Here is a 20,109-nt window from a genome sequence, read left to right on the forward strand (position 1 = left end):
TTATTTTTAAATAAGGATGTATTCTCTTTAGATCTGTTTTTAGTAGCGATCTATGGGGTGAAGTTTTATTCGATTTCTTAGGTTTTATTTTCACAAATCCTTAAGAATAACAAAATTGGTTCCCACCTTTCCGGTCAGTCTTTTATTTTCTTAGAGTAAACTATAGACGGATGACGAAAGAGTTATTAGACATAAAGAAGAATTGTCATTATGGTAGAGGCAACGAATGAGATTACGATTGATAAGACACTAGTAATGGAGATAAAAAAGCGAGAGAATCAATAACAACTTGGCAGTGGATAGAGACGTAATTCGTCAGAATTTACTGTAGATCTGAAACTGATTGAGACAATGATTTTTTATAGATATTGTCTTATAATAGCTCGAGATGTTATTGTGTATGTCATAGATAATGTTTAAGTTGTGAAGATTATAAATTGTATCTTAGACATTGTACGGAGCATTCTGTCCATTTGATTGTTATATTAATCAAGAAATAATTCGTTAAAAAATAAAAAAAACAAAGAAACAAATTTTTAGTAACCGTTAAAAATGTGGTCCCTAATGATTAATCTCTTGTAGTATAATCTAGTGTGAAAAGGAAGATTATTATACTCGATCGGACTATTCATCAATCCAGATTGTCTCTTCTCTTGCAAGTTATTATCTTATCTGAATAGTTTTGTATAGTCTAACGTACGTTACAAAACCAGGTCTTGATGTATGACCCGGTACAGTACAAAATTATATATACTTTTGGGGGTGAAGTAAAAGAGCACGCCGCGTGCCCCGCACGCCAGTGCAATTTTTTTTTTTTTTTTTTAATTTATAGTTTTGTATATATAATTCTCTGCAACCGAAATAGACTATTAGAACCTCCAACGGATAACTTGAAGAAAACGTGGATGCCATGTCAGCAAATGTCAATCTCATCATTTCTCAAACATAAAACGTGTAGCAAACGAGAAGCGATATATTGACCTTGGCAAGCAAGGTAATATTGACCTGGTGACTAAATCTAAATCCACCAAAAAAGCGCGTGGCAAACAATTATATATAATTGCCTCAACCTCTCCAACCTGTAATTCAAACCTCTTTCCTGATTGAGACTCTCTTCGATCTCTTACAAACTCAGATTCATTTTGTTGTAACAGAGAAGCTCTACATAAATTCTTACAGAGACCCAGAAAAAAAAAAGCAGATCGATTATGTCGGCCTCAAGACCAATTCTTCCTTTCAATGGCCTTCCTATTGGCTCTTCTCTTGATCGCAGGTACCATGGTTCAGCTCGGACTCCTAATCATCTTTTGGTTGTCTCAAAAGGCAACATCGGCAGCAGTTTTCTTGGAAATGGTTTGCGGCTTCTCAACACCGGCCTGACAGGGCTGGTCGTCGGCAAAACAAAGATGGCTGTCTGCGGCAGTGTTATACCAGGATCTCCGCTTCCTCCGCTTCCTTCCGATCCTTCTCCCGGTTCATGGTAAGACTATATATCTATTTTCTTTTCTTTATATTAATGTTTTTGTCTGATATAAGTAATTCAAAGCTTTATGGGTATATCCTCGCAGGAAAGTTTGGATATTTGGAATGATAGCGACAGTAATTCTACCATTCTTGGGGAACAAATGGGGACCATTACTGAGACTGAAAAGTAAGGAATTGAATTTAATGCTGTTTTTCGTTCGTTGTACAAATTATCGCTCTATCATTTTCATCACTCATTGTCAATATATATATAGGGGAAGTTGAAACGGCTGCGAATACAGTAGAAGCAGTAGCAGAGGTCATAGAAAAGGTGGCTGAGCAAGTGGATAAGGTAGCAGAAGAGGTCGCCGATCACCTTCCGGCAGGCGGAAAACTCCAACAAGCTGCGACGCTTATTGAACATCTAGCCGAGGAAACGGCCAAGAGTGCCCATCTTGTTGACGAAGCAATCGAGAAGGTTTTTACCTAATACCCTTATTACATTTTATTATATTATATCTTAATATAATATAAGATCACATGGGCCCATGACTCCATGTGATCCAGTTTTCTTATCAATAGATTAACAGATAGATTATTTCTTTTCTGTAATTTGACCAAGTCTCCTCGTTAATTACGTTAATTAGCTAGTGTCCACTTGCTTGGTTGTTTATTCTTCCCCGCAAGCAGTAAGAATTTGACCGCCACGAGGGTCGAAGCAACCAAAACATTTCTTAGAAACAACGATTTACATATGTTTTTTGTTTTTCTTTAATTAACCTCCCAATTTTAAGGTGCGGGTTCCTCTCTGGTTCCTGGAAGCTTCATCATGCCTTACTTTTACGGTAAAAGTACAGTTGTGTAGGAAAAGCTGATTATTAATTCAAATACAATTTTGCAGGTTGAAGAAATGGAGAAGCAGGTGGAGTCATGGATCGACCCATTGGCCGAAGAAGCAAAACCTATGCCTAAAGAAGCAAATGGTCAATTACCTGTGCCTAAAGAAGCAAATCGTCAATTATAACAAGGCTAGAAGTACGTAGAATTAGGGCAGGTTATGGGATTTGACTTGTAATTTTTGTTTTTTTTTTTGGGTTTATTGTAAATTTTTTATTTTTTTATTTTCTTTTGATGTTCATCAAATTGAACTTCTCTATAAAATGTGTAAGTGACTCTTCTGTTTTAATTGCCTAAGTTATGTGAAAATATGAAATAGATCTTTCCGATGGTTTTCCATTTGAAATTGTGCACTATATGTTAGTTCTAAGTCATCATTTTTGCTACATTACATTAAAATAATAATTTTATTAAAAATCACATATACAAAAACAAATAAAAGGGTGGCCAATGGTGGAGCTGCCAACCCTAGGGAGGCCACTTCCAACTCCTTTGGGGTGGCGGCTGGTCACCCCCAATCTCCGATGAGGGTGTCTTGCAGTTAACCCATAGTTGTTGGAGGTGGCTCGCGGCCACCCCAATCATCTCATGAGAGATAGGGGTGGCCAATTTTTTTTTTTTGTCAAACTCAGTTTATAAATTTGTTTTTTTTTTTACATATAAGAAATACTTTATATATATATATATATATATATATAAAAGAGACATTGAAGAAATTCTATTTAAAAATCACGCGCTACTCAAATATAAGTATTATCTTAATTTCATCAATTTCACAATCCAAATTTTATAAGAAAGTCTTTAAAAGAATGGTGTAGATAATGACATCATTTAAAAAAATTTAAATGGCTAGCAACGTGTTCACCATGTGACAATATACTTAAATCTGTAAAATATAATTTATAAAATAAAATGATTTCTATACATTTCGATGAATATATATATTTGGCTTCTCAAATTCTTTTAAACAAATATATATTTCTCGTTTACTTAAAAAAAAAAAAAAAAAAAAAAGCTCTTGAGAGTTTTATGAAATAAATTGGAAAAAAGGTCTTCAAGGAAAACTCTATCCAATCTCCAATTTGATCCCAACAATGATGTCAAGGAGAGTTACCATCATTGGAAACTTGACAGCATCCATAAGAACTGCCACACCATATTCTCATTTATTATTATTATTCTTGAATCAATATTCTTTAAAATACTTTATTACTTATAATTTTTTAAAGATAACTAATTAAAAATTTTCATTTTAATATTTATTATTTTTAAAATACTAAAATTTAAAAATGAATAAATGTAAAATTGGTCATTGTAATTGACCTAAATTACAAATTACTCCATATTGTATAAAAACTAATTTATAGGTCATGTAGTTGACCTAAATTACAAATCACTCCATATGGTACAAAAAATAATTATGCCAAAATAATAGTTTACTCCCTAAAATCAATTTATGTTAAGTAACTTAACAGAATCTGTTACTTTGTCACGTCATACCTAATAAAAACGCGACACATGTTATTATTAATTTTTTACTTTAAAAAATGACAACTAAGATTTTTCACATCATTTTAGGACATCAGCTAAGATTACACATCAGTCTTCCTTCCAAGTCATACTGTTTCTGTAAATTAACATAATATCTTTTATCCCAAAAATTTTACTATGTGTGTGACCCTCTCTCATTTTCATCTTCTTCGCCATGATTTTAGAGCATTTTGTGAGAATTTGGCGGTCACATCTTTTAACCATTGAAAAATAAATAAAAACAACATTCAAGTTAATAAATTATGACAAAGTTTTCCTTCAAATTAAGTTGAAGAAAATTGGGTTACTCTTTTAATTAAACTAGCATTTATCTTACCACAAGGGTGGTAATTGAGTTGGTAGAAGAATTCCTTTCATCCTAGTGGTCGCGTGTTTGAATCCGCTTGCGGTAGTAGATGCGTGAACCAGATGCTACTTTGAAGGGGCTCTACTGGCTCACACCTTTGTGGGGTTGTGGTGACGGGCTCGCCTTCTCAGGCAGTAGCTATGGCTCAAACCGGACATTCCACAGCGGGTGGGAACCCCGATGGTAACGCCCAAGGGGGAAAACTACACTGGTCGCCCCTTCCCACCTTTTTAATTAGAAAAAAAAACAAAAAAAACTAGCATTTATCTTTAGAGCATGAAAATTGATTTCAGAAAGTAACTATTATTTTGACTTACCCTGATGACCTATAAATTATTTTTTATACCATAGGAAGTTATTTGTAATTTCGGCCAATCACAATGACCAATTTTGCATTTATTCTTAAAATTTTTACCAACTTTTAAGGGATAAATGTAAAATTGGTCCATGTGGTTGGCATAATTTACAAATCACTCCATGTGGTTTAAAAAATAATTTATAGGTCCCTAGGGTAGGCAAAAATAACATTTTACTCTCTAAACTCATTTTCCGTTAAATGACTTAACGGAAACCGTTACATTGTCACATCACACCCAATAAAAATAAGACACGTGTTCCTTTTTATTTATGCTTTTAAAAAATGACAAATAAGTTTTTTCACGTCATTTTGAGGCTCCAACACACACTCCACATCAAATTAAATAAATTTACTCCCTCTATATCATCTGTGCCGCCGTTGTCTTCATCTTCCTCTACGATTCTTGCTGTCGTCTTCATCTCCCCCTACGATTCTTGCCGTCGTCTTCATCTTCCTAACGATTCTTGCCGTCGTATTCATCTTCGTCTTCATCTTCCCCACCGATTCTTGCCACCGTCGCCTTCATCTTCTCCAAAAACAACAACAGAGAGAGAGAGAGAGAGAGAGAGAGAGAGAAGAATAAATTGTTTTCGATGCCCGGAAACAAATTTTGAAGATGCTTCAATGCCCAAAAACAAATCCGAATTTTCATAGAAAGACAGCCCAAAAATGCATTAATCCAAAAATGCAGATGCCCAAAAATCTCAGAGTAACTCACAAATCGAAGATCACACCCATCGGAAGATCAAGACGACAGCAAGAATCGTTGGGAAGATGAAGACGACGGTGGCACAGGGGATATAGAGGGATTATGTTTATTTAATTTGACATTGAGTGTGTGTTTGAGCCTCAATATGACATGGTAAAGCTTATTTATTATTTTTTAAAAACATAAATAAAAAAAAACACGTGTCTTATTGGTTCCCGTTAAGTCATTTAACGGAAAATGAGTTATAGTAAAATGTTATTTTGGCTTACTCTAAAAACTTATAAATTAGTTTTTAAACTACAATGAGTAATTTGTAAATTAAGGTAACCATAAAGATCAATTTTGCATCTATCCCAACTTTTAATATTACACTTTAAATTATTAAGAGAGATAAATATTGATATAATAAACAGTTGGGCCCCCTGAATTTCCATCATTTGAAAATGCGCCCTAACGGCTAGGAGTAATTCTACAGAGTACAGAGTAGCAACCCATCAGAAACCATCCGCATCTTGCTGAGCTGGCGTGGTTAGCTGAACCATGGTTATGAGATTACAAAAAAAGAGAGAAAAAAAAAAGTTCAAAATAACGCGTGAAGAGTGAAAGCAGATTAGGATTTCAAATTTTTCATTTTTACCCCTCCTTTCCCTCGTTGCTTCCTCCTCACTCAAGTACGGCCTTCGCCACCACCAAGCACTACCGCTGCCCACCGTCCGGCCGAACGTTACCCGCACCACCACCGGTTTCTGAGTTTGGCAGGCTGCTCCTCCTCCTCCTCTCCCCTCACCTTCGGCCTCTGTCCACCACCAAGCACTGTCGCCGCCACTGAACGCCACCCACGCCACCACCGGCGATTCCCACCGAGTTGAATAAGGTAATATTAGGTTTTTATTTATTTGTGATTTAATTTCCTAAATGGATTTGTTTCGGTATGTTGTTTTGATTTGGGTTTGGGTCTTGTTATGATACCTTGTGCTCATTACGGTTTGTCCGTTTATCTACAATTGGTGGTTTTTTTGTTTGATTTCGAAAATGGGTAGGAATTTTTGGTTCTTTTTTGTTTTTCTTGGGGTAACCGATTATGGGTTTTGTTCTAATTTTGTGATTTCCTAACTGTTCCCAAGCCCCTTCCCATTTTTAGGGTTTCTAATCCTCCAAAGAAAAGCAAAGAAGCAGAAAGATCTCGGACCCAAAACGCCCTCGTTTCCGCTGAGATTCCGTTTCCAACCATCAAATTCGGGTTCTTGGGGTTCTAGTATTTTGATTGGGTCCAAGAATTCCTGGAAGATGGACATTCCCAGCGAAATCGACGATTACATCAAAGAATCTATTGATCACTCCGTAGGGCTCCCTGTATCCACGCACACTCTGGAGTTGAAGCTTTGCGCCTCCGAAAATGCACAGCGCCGACTCCACAACCGCTGTCTTTACCTACAGGCCAAATTGCAGGAGAAAGAAAACCTCCTCGAGCGCGTTAGGGTTCGTACATTGCAACTTTTCAAAGGGCAATTGTGTGTATTTTTTATTTGTTCATTTAAAGATTTCTCTTTTTCTTTTCCCCTAAGGCTGAAGCAAGTATGAATGCGCAAGCTTTGAAGAAGTTTGTGGAGGAGAATCAGAAATTGGCTACGGAGTGTGCGACTCTCTTGAGTCAGTGTAGTAAGTGGGAGAGGGAGTGCTCCCTATACGATCATGACCGGGAAGCCTTGATGGATTTCGGGAACGAGGCTGATCAGCGCGCCAAGGAAGCTGAGATTCGAGTTCATGAGTTGGAGGAGGACATCAGAAGGTTGTCGGACGAATTGCAGTTCTACAAGCATGAGTACGATATGTGTGCGGTAATTTCTTCTGTCTCCCATGTATTTGTATTCTTGATGTCTATTTATGTGCTTGTTTAGTGTTAATTTTGAGAAATTGAAAGAGAAAGGTAAGTGGGCAGCTTGATTGAGGTTGCATGTCAGTGGATTTGGTGAGAATTTTAAAATATTTGATTATGTAAATTGGCAAGATGGGATTATATAGTGAAATGATTTTTCAACTTCATTCAATGAATCAAGAAATAGATAGAGAATGTATTCTGAGAGTTGTCAATCTTGCAATATCTGCCAGAAAGATTGTTATCAGTGACTTAAATTCTATCTGGTTAAAGAATTGATACTATCTGTACATAGTAGGGGCGTTTGTTTTGCAAATAGTTTTGTATGTGTAAGTGGGGGTTGTTAAACCACCACTTATTCCAAAAGCCTAAGTTGATAGGAAAAGGTAAATTTAATTATTTAATCAAATACTTTAATACTCTTCCTCACATTTTGGCTCAAACTCCCTTCTTAATAGGTGAGTTCCAACACGTGGAATATTTATTTAATTGAAATAGGGGTGAATGATTGATACAAAGGTTGAACTTAGCATTTTGAGCTCTGAAACGATGTTAAACCATCACTTATCTCATGTTAAGCTTTTGGGATAGTGGTGATTTAATAAAGATGTGTATGTGACTATATTTTCCTTATGCAGTTATCTATAGCCATAGGAAGGTACTTTTTTTAATATCTATTTGACATCCTATGTTTCTGCATCCAAATATTTCATTCTTGAGAAGCTTGCTGCTCTTTTCAATCGAGTTAAGCTTGATACTTCTGTTCATTGATTTTTGTTCTCTTATTAACTTTTTTTATTGTACCTTTTATACTCTATCAATATTTTCTCTATGCTTGTTTATCTCGGGCTATCATTTTCAGGCATTATGTAGAACAGTAAATAATTGCAGATGGATAAGATAATGTATTGACTGTTTGGGAAAAATATGAATTAAAGAGAAATGCAGTGCAAACCCATAGAATAGACCATTGTGTTATGAGTGAGAAAGGTTTAGCAGTTCATTGTACCCATAGTATGGCGTATTAGTCATGAAGTAGTAGAACTGGTCCTATATTCTTCTATTGCTGGAATGAGGAAAGCAACTATTTTAGTGTCATGTATATTTTGGTATTGGAAAGATGTGCTGCACGGATAGGGTTCTAGAAGGTAAGGCAAATCTGTTGTCAAATTGCGTGATTTTTTTTTTTGGGAAAAAAATAAAAAGGCCCCCCAAACTACCAGTCATTTACGATTTAGCATCTCAATGTTCAAAATGTAATAAAGTAGCCTCCGAAACTACCAACAAGTTGCAATTTGGCCACTCCGTTAGTCATCACTGTCAAATAGGATGAAAAATTCAATATGACGTTGTTTTGGCAAGGTTAAGTTACTAAAATGCCATTTTGAGAAAAAAATCAATTTAAAAAAGGCCCCCTAAAACGACGTCGTTTGGCAAACCCTAAAATAAAATAAAATAAATTAACTAAAAAACAAATTAAAAATTAATTAATTAAAAAAAAGGGCTTGTGGGGTGGCCGGCGAGCCACCCCCAGGCCATGCGATCCATCCTTGATGATCTTTGATGTCACACGCGACCTTCATGGACATCATTGGCATTTGACGCATCCTTCCGTGGGGGTGCTGTCACTGGTAAAGTTGGTAATGCACTTGACCATAGAGGAAGCAAAGCTCTTAAAAACTTGTGTCGAAATGGACCGACAAATGAGAAACCCATAGGAAGATGACGAAGTCTGTTCAGTCCTAGAGTTTGATGGCTTTGTTTGCCACATTTTCTGTGAACAAATGTCTTGATGAAGAAAAAAACAACTTGAATTCAATTCTGGAAAGCTATCTACTTACCCCTTTTAGCATACTTATTATGATTCCCATCTTCATCATCTGCATAATATGAAATTTCAGAGTTTTGCCATTCAACTTGAAAGACACCCTTTCGGGGTTGTAGCAGGGACAAAAATTCGGCCATTGGAGGAGAATATAGAGGACCAGAGAGAGACGGTGGGGTGGCCGCCCAGCCACCCCTAAACCACCCCTTCTAATTTTTTTTTTAAAATTTATTTTTTATTTTTTTTAGGGTTTGCCAAACGACATTGTTGTTTGTTTTGGGGGCCTTTTTTAAATTGATTTTTTTTTCTCAAAAGGGTATTTTAGTAACTTAACCTTGCCAAAACGACGTCGTATTGCATTTTTCATGCAATTTGACGGTGTTGACTAATGGAGTGGCTAAATTGCAACTGACCGGTAGTTTGGGGGGCTACTTTATTACATTTTGAACATTGAGGAGCTAAATCATAAATGGCTAGGAGTTTGGGGGGCCCTATTTAAGCATTTTCATATGAAACTGGCCAAGGAAATTCTGGATAAAACAGTGTTGTAATATCAGGTCTAGCATATTAAACTAACCACACATTTTTTATGTGTGTAGTCCCTTCCGTTAATGTAGGGTGCTGCTACTGTGCTACATAGATCCGGTTGAATAAGGTTCACCTATAATTTGTTTATTTTTATTTTATGGTGAAATCTCATAGTTTCTCATAAAGTCCTAATGCTTTTCTGTGTATGTTTCCACAAGAAATGTTTGGTACTTGGTAGGTGAAGATGATGAGTACATCTGTGGTATGTGGGAGTTATAGTTTTGAGATGTCTTGTAGTACCAAATTCACGAAATACGAAACTAGACGTCATGCTGCATTTATGGTGTTTATGAAGCTAAACAATGAAACGATTATTTTCTCAAATTTCTATAATCTTTTATGATGTAACAATGTAGTCAACAAAGGATTGCACTCGGAGGCTAACAGTTCACAGGAATCCTGTTTTCTTTGACACCTGCGTCATGTCTCGCCAACTCTTAGTAACAGTGTCTGGGCCATGCACGAGAGAGTAACCTTTCATAGTTACAGTTTACAAAGAAAAAATACTTAATATACTGTACAAGGAGACTAAAATTAGTGTTAGGTTTTTATGATAAAAGAACTTGATTTTAGCTTTGGTAGCAAGTTGTCTGTGTCTTTTTGTTATATCTTCTCTTTTGTTTTGATAATGAATTTGTAGGATCAATTTAGAGTGATTCTATCTGAAATTGAATTAAGACTGACACACCTAAATTTTTGGTTAACTTGAAGGTTGCTTTATCTGCTGAGGAAAGAAGTACAGAGAACAGCTTACTTGACTCAGTGTTGGCAACATTGATCTGTAAAGATGATGTTGCATCCGCACAGGCATTCTTGGAGGCAAATAGCAGACATGAGTCATGTCAAAGGTTGCTAAAAATGTGGAATTGGTGAGAATAGTTCTTTTACTTTGACACTATTTCCCCTTGGCTGATCTAGTTTGTGGTGACTGTGTTTCTTACAATTACAATGACGGTAGAAAATTTTTCCATCACAAAATTTTTCCCATGCTTGAGTTGCCATTGCTTTTGATTCGTTACTTATCATTTCCTATGATATTGTGGTAGCTTGATGCCGTCAACTCATAAGGTTTTATCCCTAGTTGCTGAAGTGAAGACACTTGAGAAAGATAAGGAGCATTTAAGGATAAACCTTAATAGAGCTGAAGAGGAGGTGAGAAGAGTAGTAAATCTCTTTGCCAAAATGTGGATGCATTGGACTCCATGTTCCCAAAGTAGTAATCTAAGATGTATATGATATATGTAGGTTAAATTGCTATTTGAAGAAAATAACGTATTGGATGAGGAGAATAAAAGGTTACTGAGGCAATACCAGAAAGAAAGAAGCCGGCACGGTTCTAGTGGGAAACAAACCGGCAGTGCTTCTGCCAAGGTGAGAAAAATTGGAGAAGTTTATACATATATATTAAAAAAAGAAAAGACTTGCATGGTGTTTTATATTTACTTCTTTGGCATGATAATTCGATTTCTATGTTCTAATGTTTCATTTTACTTCTTACTTCTTAGCAGTCAAACAAGCGTAAGTCGAGCCCCAAGATGAGCAGCCCGATTGAGAAGAAGCTTGATTTTAATGATCAAGATTCAGCAAGACGGCCCCTGTCACCCTTGCAATATAACTCCATTGACTCTTGAAATGCAAAAGTTCTAACAAAATTTCATGAATAGGTCTGCTGTTTTCATCTTTCCCCTTGGTAATTCTTTGTATTCATAGTGGTGTTGACACTCTAAGCAGATCTTGAACTAATTTTTTTTGTTATTGAGAATTCTGTCACTAAGAGACTTCCAAGTAAAAGAAGGGCTTTCTTCTTTACTCAACGATTTACAGCAATCTAATGAGACTTGAAGAGTGCTTTAAATGTGTTTCTAAGAAAAATTAGAGATCTTGCCATTGTATATGTGTATCTGAAGTGATACCATAGGAAAAGGTTTAACCCTTGAATTATGAATTTTGATGAGAACTTTCCCGGTATCTTATGTAGCTTTTATCTTGCGTTTTGCTTGCTTTCCGGGACACCTCAGAACATGAGGAAGCTTTTTCATTATTAAAGTTTAATTATTTTAACTATGTTGAAAATAATATGATTCATAAAAAATAAAAATTAAAATTAAAAAAAAAAGTCATTATAATAATTTTCATTATAACCATTATTATAGTTAATTCCAAAAATTATTATTATAATGATTTTCTTCAAGCTGCTTTAAGAGGTATCCTTTTTCTCCAAAATCTTCAAACAATCCAATCTTTCTGAAGATTGGTTACATACAGCTCTCTTCTTTCTCCTAATTTACCCGTGTGGTGCAATAGTTTTTCGATACAGCTTCTTAGAGGTTATGAATGCCCGATGCCGGAAAAAATTTAAACTTTTTTTACCTCCAAATTCTAGCATTTATAAGAATAATGCTATACTTATTCTCACTTCCTTATACAGTTTTCTCATATCTATAGGTGGCTTTTAAAATCACCATTGGATATGAGACAAATCTTTATTGAATTTTTATCAAAAGGTGGTTTTAAAAGCCATCAATGGGTATAAAAAAATTTGGTAAATAAATGAGAGTAAATGTAGCATTTCACCATCTGTAATTCAAGCAACCCTTTACAATAACAAAGCCATATCATATCCGAATTAATTTATGACTTGATAAAATGTTAAAAATTACATACCAACATTGATGCTTTTGTAATCTGACACAAATTGCTATTTTGATGCCCAATGAATCGCTCTTTTTGTTGCAAATGGCTTGTGAAGGGCATCTCCCTAAATTGTTCAATACAGTTTTAAGTCATTGCAGTTCTTTTATGGGCATTGCTGATGGTGGCTAGTAAGCATTTATGCATATCCCCCTTAGGAAACTGCCTTCAATGACTAGTAATGGTTGAGGTAAATTCAGCAAGGAAATACATTTTAAAAGCTTAAAGGGCTTGCTTGGTGATGCCTTTGAGTAAGTTTTTATTTTTTATTTTTATTATTTTTTTTAACGCAACATAAATGTTTACTCACACTTCTACTTTCATACATATAAAGATTTCTAACAATTTCGAAGAGATTGTAGATTCTCAAATTATGTGAATTTAAACCGTTTCTTGTATCGAATGAAATTCCAAATGCTACCTTATTAAAAAGGTGATATGTTACCAATGAGAATTGAGTATATTTTTATAAGGTTCTTGCACTTTATGTCGTAAAAAAAACTTTTGAGTAAAAATTTGTTTTTTGGTTTACTAAAGAAGAAGTGTTTCTTCGAAAGTGAAGAAAAAGCCTTTAAGAATGACTTTTTTTTTTTTTTTCTCGATAACATGCTACATTTTTAATAGTTAACATATTTCAAGTGGTTCGATATAATAAATGACCGGAATTCACATGGTTTGAGAATTTGCAATTTCAATTCCAACTAATATAAGTTGTTCCGTGCATCAAACCATTTGAAAAATGTTATCTTTTAAAAATGTGTCATGTTCTCTAGGAAAAAAAAAAAAAAAAATTCTTTCAGAAGGTTTATTATTCACATATATTTTTTTTAATAAATCAAAATACAGATTTGACGTGAAGCTTTTCTAAGACATAAAATGCAAGAATATGATCAGAACAAAGCGCAAGTGTAACATTACTCGTGGGAGATTAACGACGTCGTTATTGGTTAAGGTCGTTTATGCAGATTCTTGCCAGCCAGTCGCCTGGCTCCCACTTCTCTTATCCAAAATCCACACTCTGTGCGCGAAAACTCAAAGCAACACTCTCTTGAGTCTTGAGTCCCTCTTTCAAGAACGCAGCGCGCAAACGTCAATGGCTCTTCTTCGTTTTCTACACCCTCCATCGACGCCGGCGGCTTTGTTCCGCGCCGAACAACAACTCTCACTCACGCCTACTCCTTTATCCACTATCAGTAGCTACAGTCTCTCCTTTTCTTGGTCTCTCCCCTCGCTTTCTCCTCTCTCTCACGCCCATACTAGCACCCTTTCCGTTAAGGCCAAAAGAGTCAGCAACTTCGTTTTGCACTTCTCTTCTACCGCGCAAGAACAAGCTCTCGATTCGTCTTCTGCCAATGTTTCCGTCGAAAGCCAAGAATTGGAAGCGCAGGCCGAAGTGTTATCACGGGCCAGATTGATTGCCCAGAACGTGCCTTGGACTTGTACCACTGAAGACATTCGCGCTCTCTTTGAGAAGCACGGGACTGTCCTGGACGTTGAGGTTTTTTTATTTTTTTATTTTTTATTCTTTTTCTTTATTTTGAGCGATTTATTCTGTTCTCTCTGTTGGGTTATGGTTTTTGTTTGTTTATCTGATCTGGGTTTGTGGTATTTTGCTGGTGGTTAAGCTATCTATGCATGACAAGACCAGAAACAGGGGTTTGGCGTTTGTCACTATGGGTTCGCCTGAAGAGGCTCTTACGGCTCTGAATAAGCTCGAATCGTATGTAAGCATATTGGGTTTTATTATTTTTCTTATATAAGCTTCTTTGTTTAGTCGAGTTGCTGAGTAAACAGAATATAGAAAAAAGAAACCAATTGTTATGTTAATTTAGGATTTTCATCATATTGTACACCTGAGACAACCTTTTTTTTTTTAATATATATATAAGTAATATAACTAATCAAATTATCATTAAAAGCGTAAAGTGTACTAGTTATACAGGAAGTATACAAAGAGAAAAAACTGAGCTAGCTAGATGTGAAAAAAAAATAACAAGGAAATCATGATAACTTATCTCCAAGGGAAACACCTGAGAAAACTCAAGTGTATACAACTATTGAGCTCATTCGTGGCTTTTTGTGTTTGTTTTTCTGTTAAGTTCATTTGTGCTGGTGTTTCTTTCAGGAAAAAGAGAGCATTTCCGCTGTTTTGTTGTTTAGCTCATTCGTATTCAAAGCTTTAGTTCTTTTACCCTGCCATTTTCTGTGCAATTATGTAGGGATCAGTTTTTCTGTTTTTGCTTGCCATCTTGTTGAGTTAATGGTTTTTATTTTCTATGTATGCTTTCTAGGAGTTAGAGGGTCGCACTTTGAAGCTCAATTATGCCAGGGCACAAAAGAAGAAGCCCTCCCCTCCCCCTACTGTGCAACCAAAGCAAATAACATTCAACTTGTTTGTAGCAAATTTGTCGTATGAAGCGAAGTCTAAAGATCTCAGAGAGTTCTTTAGTTCAGGGAGTGGTAATGTTGTTTCTGCGCAAATTATATTTAATGACAATCCAAGAAGGTCCTCTGGATATGGATTTGTGGCCTTCAAATACAAGAAAGATGCAGACGAAGCCCTTTCTGCTTTCCAAGGGAAGGTAATTTGTGCTGTGCTGAATCATTTGCATTTATGAGTTTTGAATATAGTTGTGCGCATGTTTATAATGCTTGATTGTGTTCTGTTTGAATTTTCTAAGACTTCCTGGTGAAGAGCTTCGTAAAATTCATATATAATAATACTAAGTATAGTTAAACTAAGTGAGGTTATCCTGCAGACATTTATGAGCTGTAAATATAGTTGTGGGCATGTTTATATTTCTTGACTGCGTTCTGTTTGAACTTTCTAAGACTTCCTAGTGAAAAGCTTCTGAGAAGTTGTCCTGCAGATGTTTATGGGAAGACCAATTCGAGTGGCACGTAGTAGACAATTTGTTAAACTACCAGAAAAGGAGAGAGCAGAGTCTGGAGATACATCAACTGAGTTGAACTCTAGTGCAGAGCAAGGAGATAATGCTGATCAGAATTGAAAGTGAATTTTTCAAGAGAGTGAAATCACATCTCTTTTTTTTCACTATTTGTGATTTAGTAGGTAAAGCTTCTTAACTTTAATGCTGCAGATCAGAAGCTATTATAATGATCGATGCGGTATGCCCGTTTCAATCATTTGATTAGCTTTGTTATATATTATTTTGTCAATTGCATGCAAGGCTTTTGAGTGAGATAGAGCATTCCTATGTTACAGGTTAACATCTGTCACATAAATTAGCAAGCATAAACGCTGCTGTGTGCATCCCACTTTCCTAGTTCAGGGTTAATAAATTTAAATGAACCATTAGATCTTCCTAGAATCCGTAAATAAATAAAAACCAACTCCAACAAACAGTAGTCTGGATGCCCATCCATTCTATTTAAATGACCAAGAAGAATGAATTGTTTTGGGCCTTATGGAATGCCCTTTTTAGTCGCTTTGGACTGTCTTGGGTGATGCCTAGTAGTGTAGCTGACTTGTTTGCTTGTTGGTTGGCTAGTGGTAAAGCCTGGAGTGCTGCTGTGTAGAAGATGGTGCCTTCTTGCTTTTTGTGGTGTCTTTGGAAGAAAAGAAATGACAAAAGTTTTAAGGACTGTGAGAAATCGTTGGCAAAGCTTGAGTCCTTTTCTTTTTTACTCTTTATGCTTGGACAACCGCGTTTGTAGCTCCTTGGGAGCTTAGTTTTCATAATTTCCTTATTCTTTTTTCTCCTCCTTCCTAGGTGTTTCTCTTGTATACTGTTTGCGTACCTAAGTAGCGCTTCTCACTTTTAATGAAATATCGGCTGCTTATAAAAAAAAAACTTACCCATGAGTTAAATTGTAGAGTCATCTTCTATTATGGTTATTATTTTTTCGAAGACTTAGTTATGGGATGTGGTAGGTTGAGAGACAGTCTGTAGTATTAGCAGTGATAGCCATGGCCAATGGGATATGTGAGTTATTATGGTTGAAAGTTCTAATGAAAGAACTTGAATATGATTATAAGGAGTTTATGAGATTATACTGCAACAAGAAAGCCACAATTAATATTGCTCATAATCCAGTTCAGCATGATTGAACTAAACACATTGAAATTGATAGATATTTTATCAAGTAAAAATTGCGTGCAGGGTTGATTTATACACCTTATGTGAAGACAATGGAGCAATTTGTAGATGTTTTGACAAAGGGAGTCTTCACTAGTGTTCCACATTCAGCTTTATACAAGCTGGGCATGTGAGACATTTTTGCCTCAGCTTGAGAGAGTGTGTTGAAGATATGCAGCTGATTTGATTTTATTCCCAGATTCCCTAGATTTGATTTACATATAATTCTCCTTAATTGTATTTCCAAGAATGTTGGAATATGGTTTCCTAATATTGTTAGGTCAACCATGTCTTATTTGGATAAGGATTCGAATTTTGGAAAGTTATTTCCAAATATGGAATAATTTAAGGTGCCAGCCGATTGTGTTCCTTTTCAACCATTTTTAGGTTTGTTTTGGCTAATAAGGTATATTTCGGCCTGTTCAGATGGCTGTGGCTTGGTTTTTGGTCATTTTCACTCATACGTATAATGCCGGCCATTAACATATGATGACGGCTTAGCTTGTTTAATGTTCTGCAGTCAATTCAGATTGTTAGCTTGTTGCCAGGCAGTAGGTAACTCTAAAATTTGGTGGCAATATTTTCCACTTTTGCTTCTCATTTTCTTCCTTTAGGATATCTCACTTCTGGTGCATGATTTTTGTTTAGCTCATACCAGGTAAGATAAAAGCAAAGATGAACAGAAGTTATAATAACTTCATAGATTCAATGAATTGGTTAACTTTGCAAACCTAAAGAAAAGGGGGAGGGGGGAATTCTATAATCTCTCTTTCTCTCTTTGCAGGGATATCCTTTACTTCTTAACTACGGTTCTTGCATCTGTATGCTGAACCAGGATTACAGGCAAGTTAGTGTACCAGGGGCTTGCATATCTTGGATGCTCTTATACATATTTTCTTTATTTTCATTTTGGGGCTGAGACCTTCTTCTTGATGTAAGCTGGCCTATGAGTGATGTGTTGTAGATCATGATCAATCTTTTAGCTTAACTAAATTATCCATAATGTGAGCTGCATGTTCGATTATTCCAAATCTGTTTTGTTAGCCTTTAATTTTCTAGTTCTCCTATTGTATTGCTGTGTGTTCATGATTTCATAATGTTCATTACTCTATAAAAATCTGATCTGATCCGCCAAAAAGAGAACTTTGAATCCATCAGATCCTTCTGATGCAGTTAACAGAAACTGTCCTCTGAAAACAGTATCTACTCGACATAGAAGCATTCTAAATCTTTTGATATCTACTGTATGTAGTCAAAAGTTAACCTAATCTTTCCCAATAATTGTCCTTCTGTAGTCAGACACTTGATAAACATGGGTGTTTATGGAAGTCCATCTCCTCTGATATTTTGTTGTACCTCAAAATCTTAGGTCAAAATCCATCATCTTATTTGATGTGCTATCTCTGGTAGTGGGCCTGATGGCTATAGTTGTATGGTTACTGGAACAAATAATAGAGTGTCTTATCTTTAATGCAAACTTTCTTCCTTGAGATCATGGTTTTTTCTTTTCTGATATTCAAGTTCATGTCTTGATGCCCTTTGGCGCCTGAAAATGTGTTGTTTTTTTCACTCTGAGCTTCACTGGACTTGTGTTATATTCTGTATGAAGCTCTTTTTGTTGTCAACTTGCTTTTCTCTTTCAATTTTTATGGTCCTTTCTCTTCTGGTTTCTTTTTGCGCTTATCAGGCATAGCAATACTCTGTAGGGAAATATTTGGTCTGCATAGTTCTTATAGTGTTCAGTAATAAGAAGTGCATGCAGAGTTCTGAAAATTGGTTCTTGTGGGAATGAATATTAGAGTTGGTATTTAAAAAAGAACAGAGAATTGTTACAGAACTGTAAATGGGATTTCTGTAGCCGACCCTAGGTAACTTTTTCGGGTTTTCTTAATTTTATGGGATTATAAAATTGATGGTAAATTACATTTTACCTCACTAGACTATCATCTCATTTGCACTTACACCTCCATACTACGACTCATTGCAACTCGAACGTATGAAGTACCAAAATGTTTCTAGTCACCCATATGTTCAGATTTAGCCGTTAGTTTTGGATCGAAAATGTTACACACGACTCTCACGTGCATCAAAGCTATTTATGTTGCCAAATTAACTCCATCTTAAAAGTGTCAATTATGGAATTACCTTGCCATCTAGTGTTTCAAAAAGAAAATTAGGAAATAAGGGCTGCCAGTCTACCACCACCCAAATGGTGGTGGCTGAACGGCCGCCCTTTGTCACATCAGATGGGCATCTTCCCCATCTAACAAAGAGGATGGCCACACGATCATCTCTTATTTATCATTCTTTGCATTAGTTTTCGTTTTTTGTTTCCTAAAACGGTGCATTTTTACCCTATGGGTAAACTAGTTACTTCAAAATAACTCTGAGACACATGATAGTCAATTTTAGCGTTTTCTATCCAAAATGATAATTAAATTTGATTTGGGGGCAACTCAAAATATTTTGATGGTAGGGAATTGTAGTAGGCAAGTGTAAGTGCAAATCAGGTTATAGTTTGAAAGTGTTCCTAAAATTTATTATTATTTTACCAGTTTCACAAATCTTTTGCATAAAAAAAGATAGGGGTGTCAAAAATTACCGGGGAACCGGAACCGGATCCGGAAAACCGGGAAACCGGAAAACCGGAAACCGGGAAACCGGGGTCCCGGTTCCGGTTCCGGTTTGAAAAATCTAAAAACCGGGTACCCTGGTTCCGGTACCGGTTTTTGGTACCCGGTTTTTACCGGGAATACCGGAACCGGGTTTCCATTTTATTTAATAATATTTATATATTATTATATTTATATATTATATATATTAATATTTTTTACACTTAGGTTTAGGTTTAGGGTATTTTAAAAAATTAAATTTTTATTTCTAAGGCCCAAATAGGCAAAAACATTGATTTTTTAGGATTTTTGGACTTTTTAAGGTTTATTTTTTAATTATTTGAAACAATCACAACAAAGCCCCTTTAATTTAGACAAATAAACTAATAGATTTTTAAAAAAATGGGCCAACCTATGAAAAAAAAATTGGCTTATTTTAGGCCCAATACCTAAAATAAGCCCAAAAATCAATTTTTTAAAAAAACCGGTTACCGGACCGGGTAATACCGGAACCGGCCGGTAACGGGGACCCCGGTTAACCGGGGTCCCGGTTCCGGTTCCGGTTTCTCAAAATTGAGAACCGGGGTACCCCGGTTCCGGTTCCGGTTTTGGCCAAAAACCGAGAAACCGGACCGGATTGATACCCCTAAAAAAAGAGATGAAATTTTGAACTATTTTGGTCATAATTTGAGATTAAAATCTTTTAGGCCCTTATCTTTTTCTAAAAGAGGAAAAAGAAAAAAAAAGTGGAAAGTCTACTTAATCCTCTCAAACTACTACACCAATGACAGTCTACCTCCCAAACTATTAATTGCGACAATTTACCCCACAAACTACTAAAACAATGACAATGTATCCCAAATTTTAACAAAATGATAAAATTACCCTTACTAAAATAAAAACAAAATACTAATTTTTTTTTTTTCAAATTTTTTAAAGGTATTTTTTGTCTTATTGAAAATTTTATAGAGGTAATTTCGTCATTTTGCTAGCATTGAGGGGGTACATTGTCATTGTTTTGATAGTTTGAGGGATAAATTGTCATAATTGATAGTTTGTGGGGTAAATTGTCATTGAAGCGATAGTTTGAGG

The 20,109-nt window shown here is 35.7% G+C and overlaps 3 protein-coding genes across 5 annotated transcripts; all 3 read left to right on the forward strand.

Moving 5' to 3' along the window:
* Positions 1 to 1,103: 1,103 nt before the first annotated feature.
* LOC132185615 (uncharacterized) lies at positions 1,104 to 2,668 on the forward strand. Its single transcript, XM_059599373.1, has 4 exons — positions 1,104 to 1,480; positions 1,569 to 1,651; positions 1,740 to 1,942; positions 2,366 to 2,668. Exons 1-4 carry the CDS (start codon positions 1,209 to 1,211, stop codon positions 2,486 to 2,488), a joined length of 681 nt encoding a protein of 226 aa, XP_059455356.1. The 5' UTR covers positions 1,104 to 1,208; the 3' UTR covers positions 2,489 to 2,668.
* A 3,256-nt stretch (positions 2,669 to 5,924) lies between these two features.
* On the forward strand, positions 5,925 to 11,469 carry LOC132184360 (uncharacterized). Of its 2 annotated transcripts, none has more exons than XM_059597972.1 (7): positions 5,925 to 6,199; positions 6,450 to 6,804; positions 6,891 to 7,163; positions 10,326 to 10,483; positions 10,661 to 10,766; positions 10,860 to 10,985; positions 11,123 to 11,469. In XM_059597972.1, the coding sequence occupies exons 2-7, from the start codon at positions 6,613 to 6,615 to the stop codon at positions 11,243 to 11,245; spliced, it is 978 nt and encodes a 325-aa protein (XP_059453955.1). In that variant the 5' UTR covers positions 5,925 to 6,199; positions 6,450 to 6,612; the 3' UTR covers positions 11,246 to 11,469. The 2 variants fall into 2 exon arrangements, with proteins under 2 accessions (XP_059453955.1, XP_059453956.1); XM_059597973.1 differs by having other exon boundaries at positions 6,467 to 6,804.
* A 1,821-nt stretch (positions 11,470 to 13,290) lies between these two features.
* On the forward strand, positions 13,291 to 16,785 carry LOC132185648 (28 kDa ribonucleoprotein, chloroplastic). 2 transcript variants are annotated; one of them, XM_059599412.1, is made up of 5 exons: positions 13,291 to 13,803; positions 13,931 to 14,029; positions 14,597 to 14,887; positions 15,176 to 15,378; positions 16,430 to 16,785. In XM_059599412.1, the coding sequence occupies exons 1-4, from the start codon at positions 13,399 to 13,401 to the stop codon at positions 15,314 to 15,316; spliced, it is 936 nt and encodes a 311-aa protein (XP_059455395.1). In that variant the 5' UTR covers positions 13,291 to 13,398; the 3' UTR covers positions 15,317 to 15,378; positions 16,430 to 16,785. The 2 variants fall into 2 exon arrangements, with proteins under 2 accessions (XP_059455395.1, XP_059455396.1); XM_059599413.1 differs by lacking the exon at positions 15,176 to 15,378.
* Positions 16,786 to 20,109: the final 3,324 nt, after the last annotated feature.

This window comes from Corylus avellana, chromosome ca6 (assembly GCF_901000735.1).
Source record: "Corylus avellana chromosome ca6, CavTom2PMs-1.0".
Taxonomy (NCBI): Eukaryota; Viridiplantae; Streptophyta; class Magnoliopsida; order Fagales; family Betulaceae; genus Corylus; species Corylus avellana.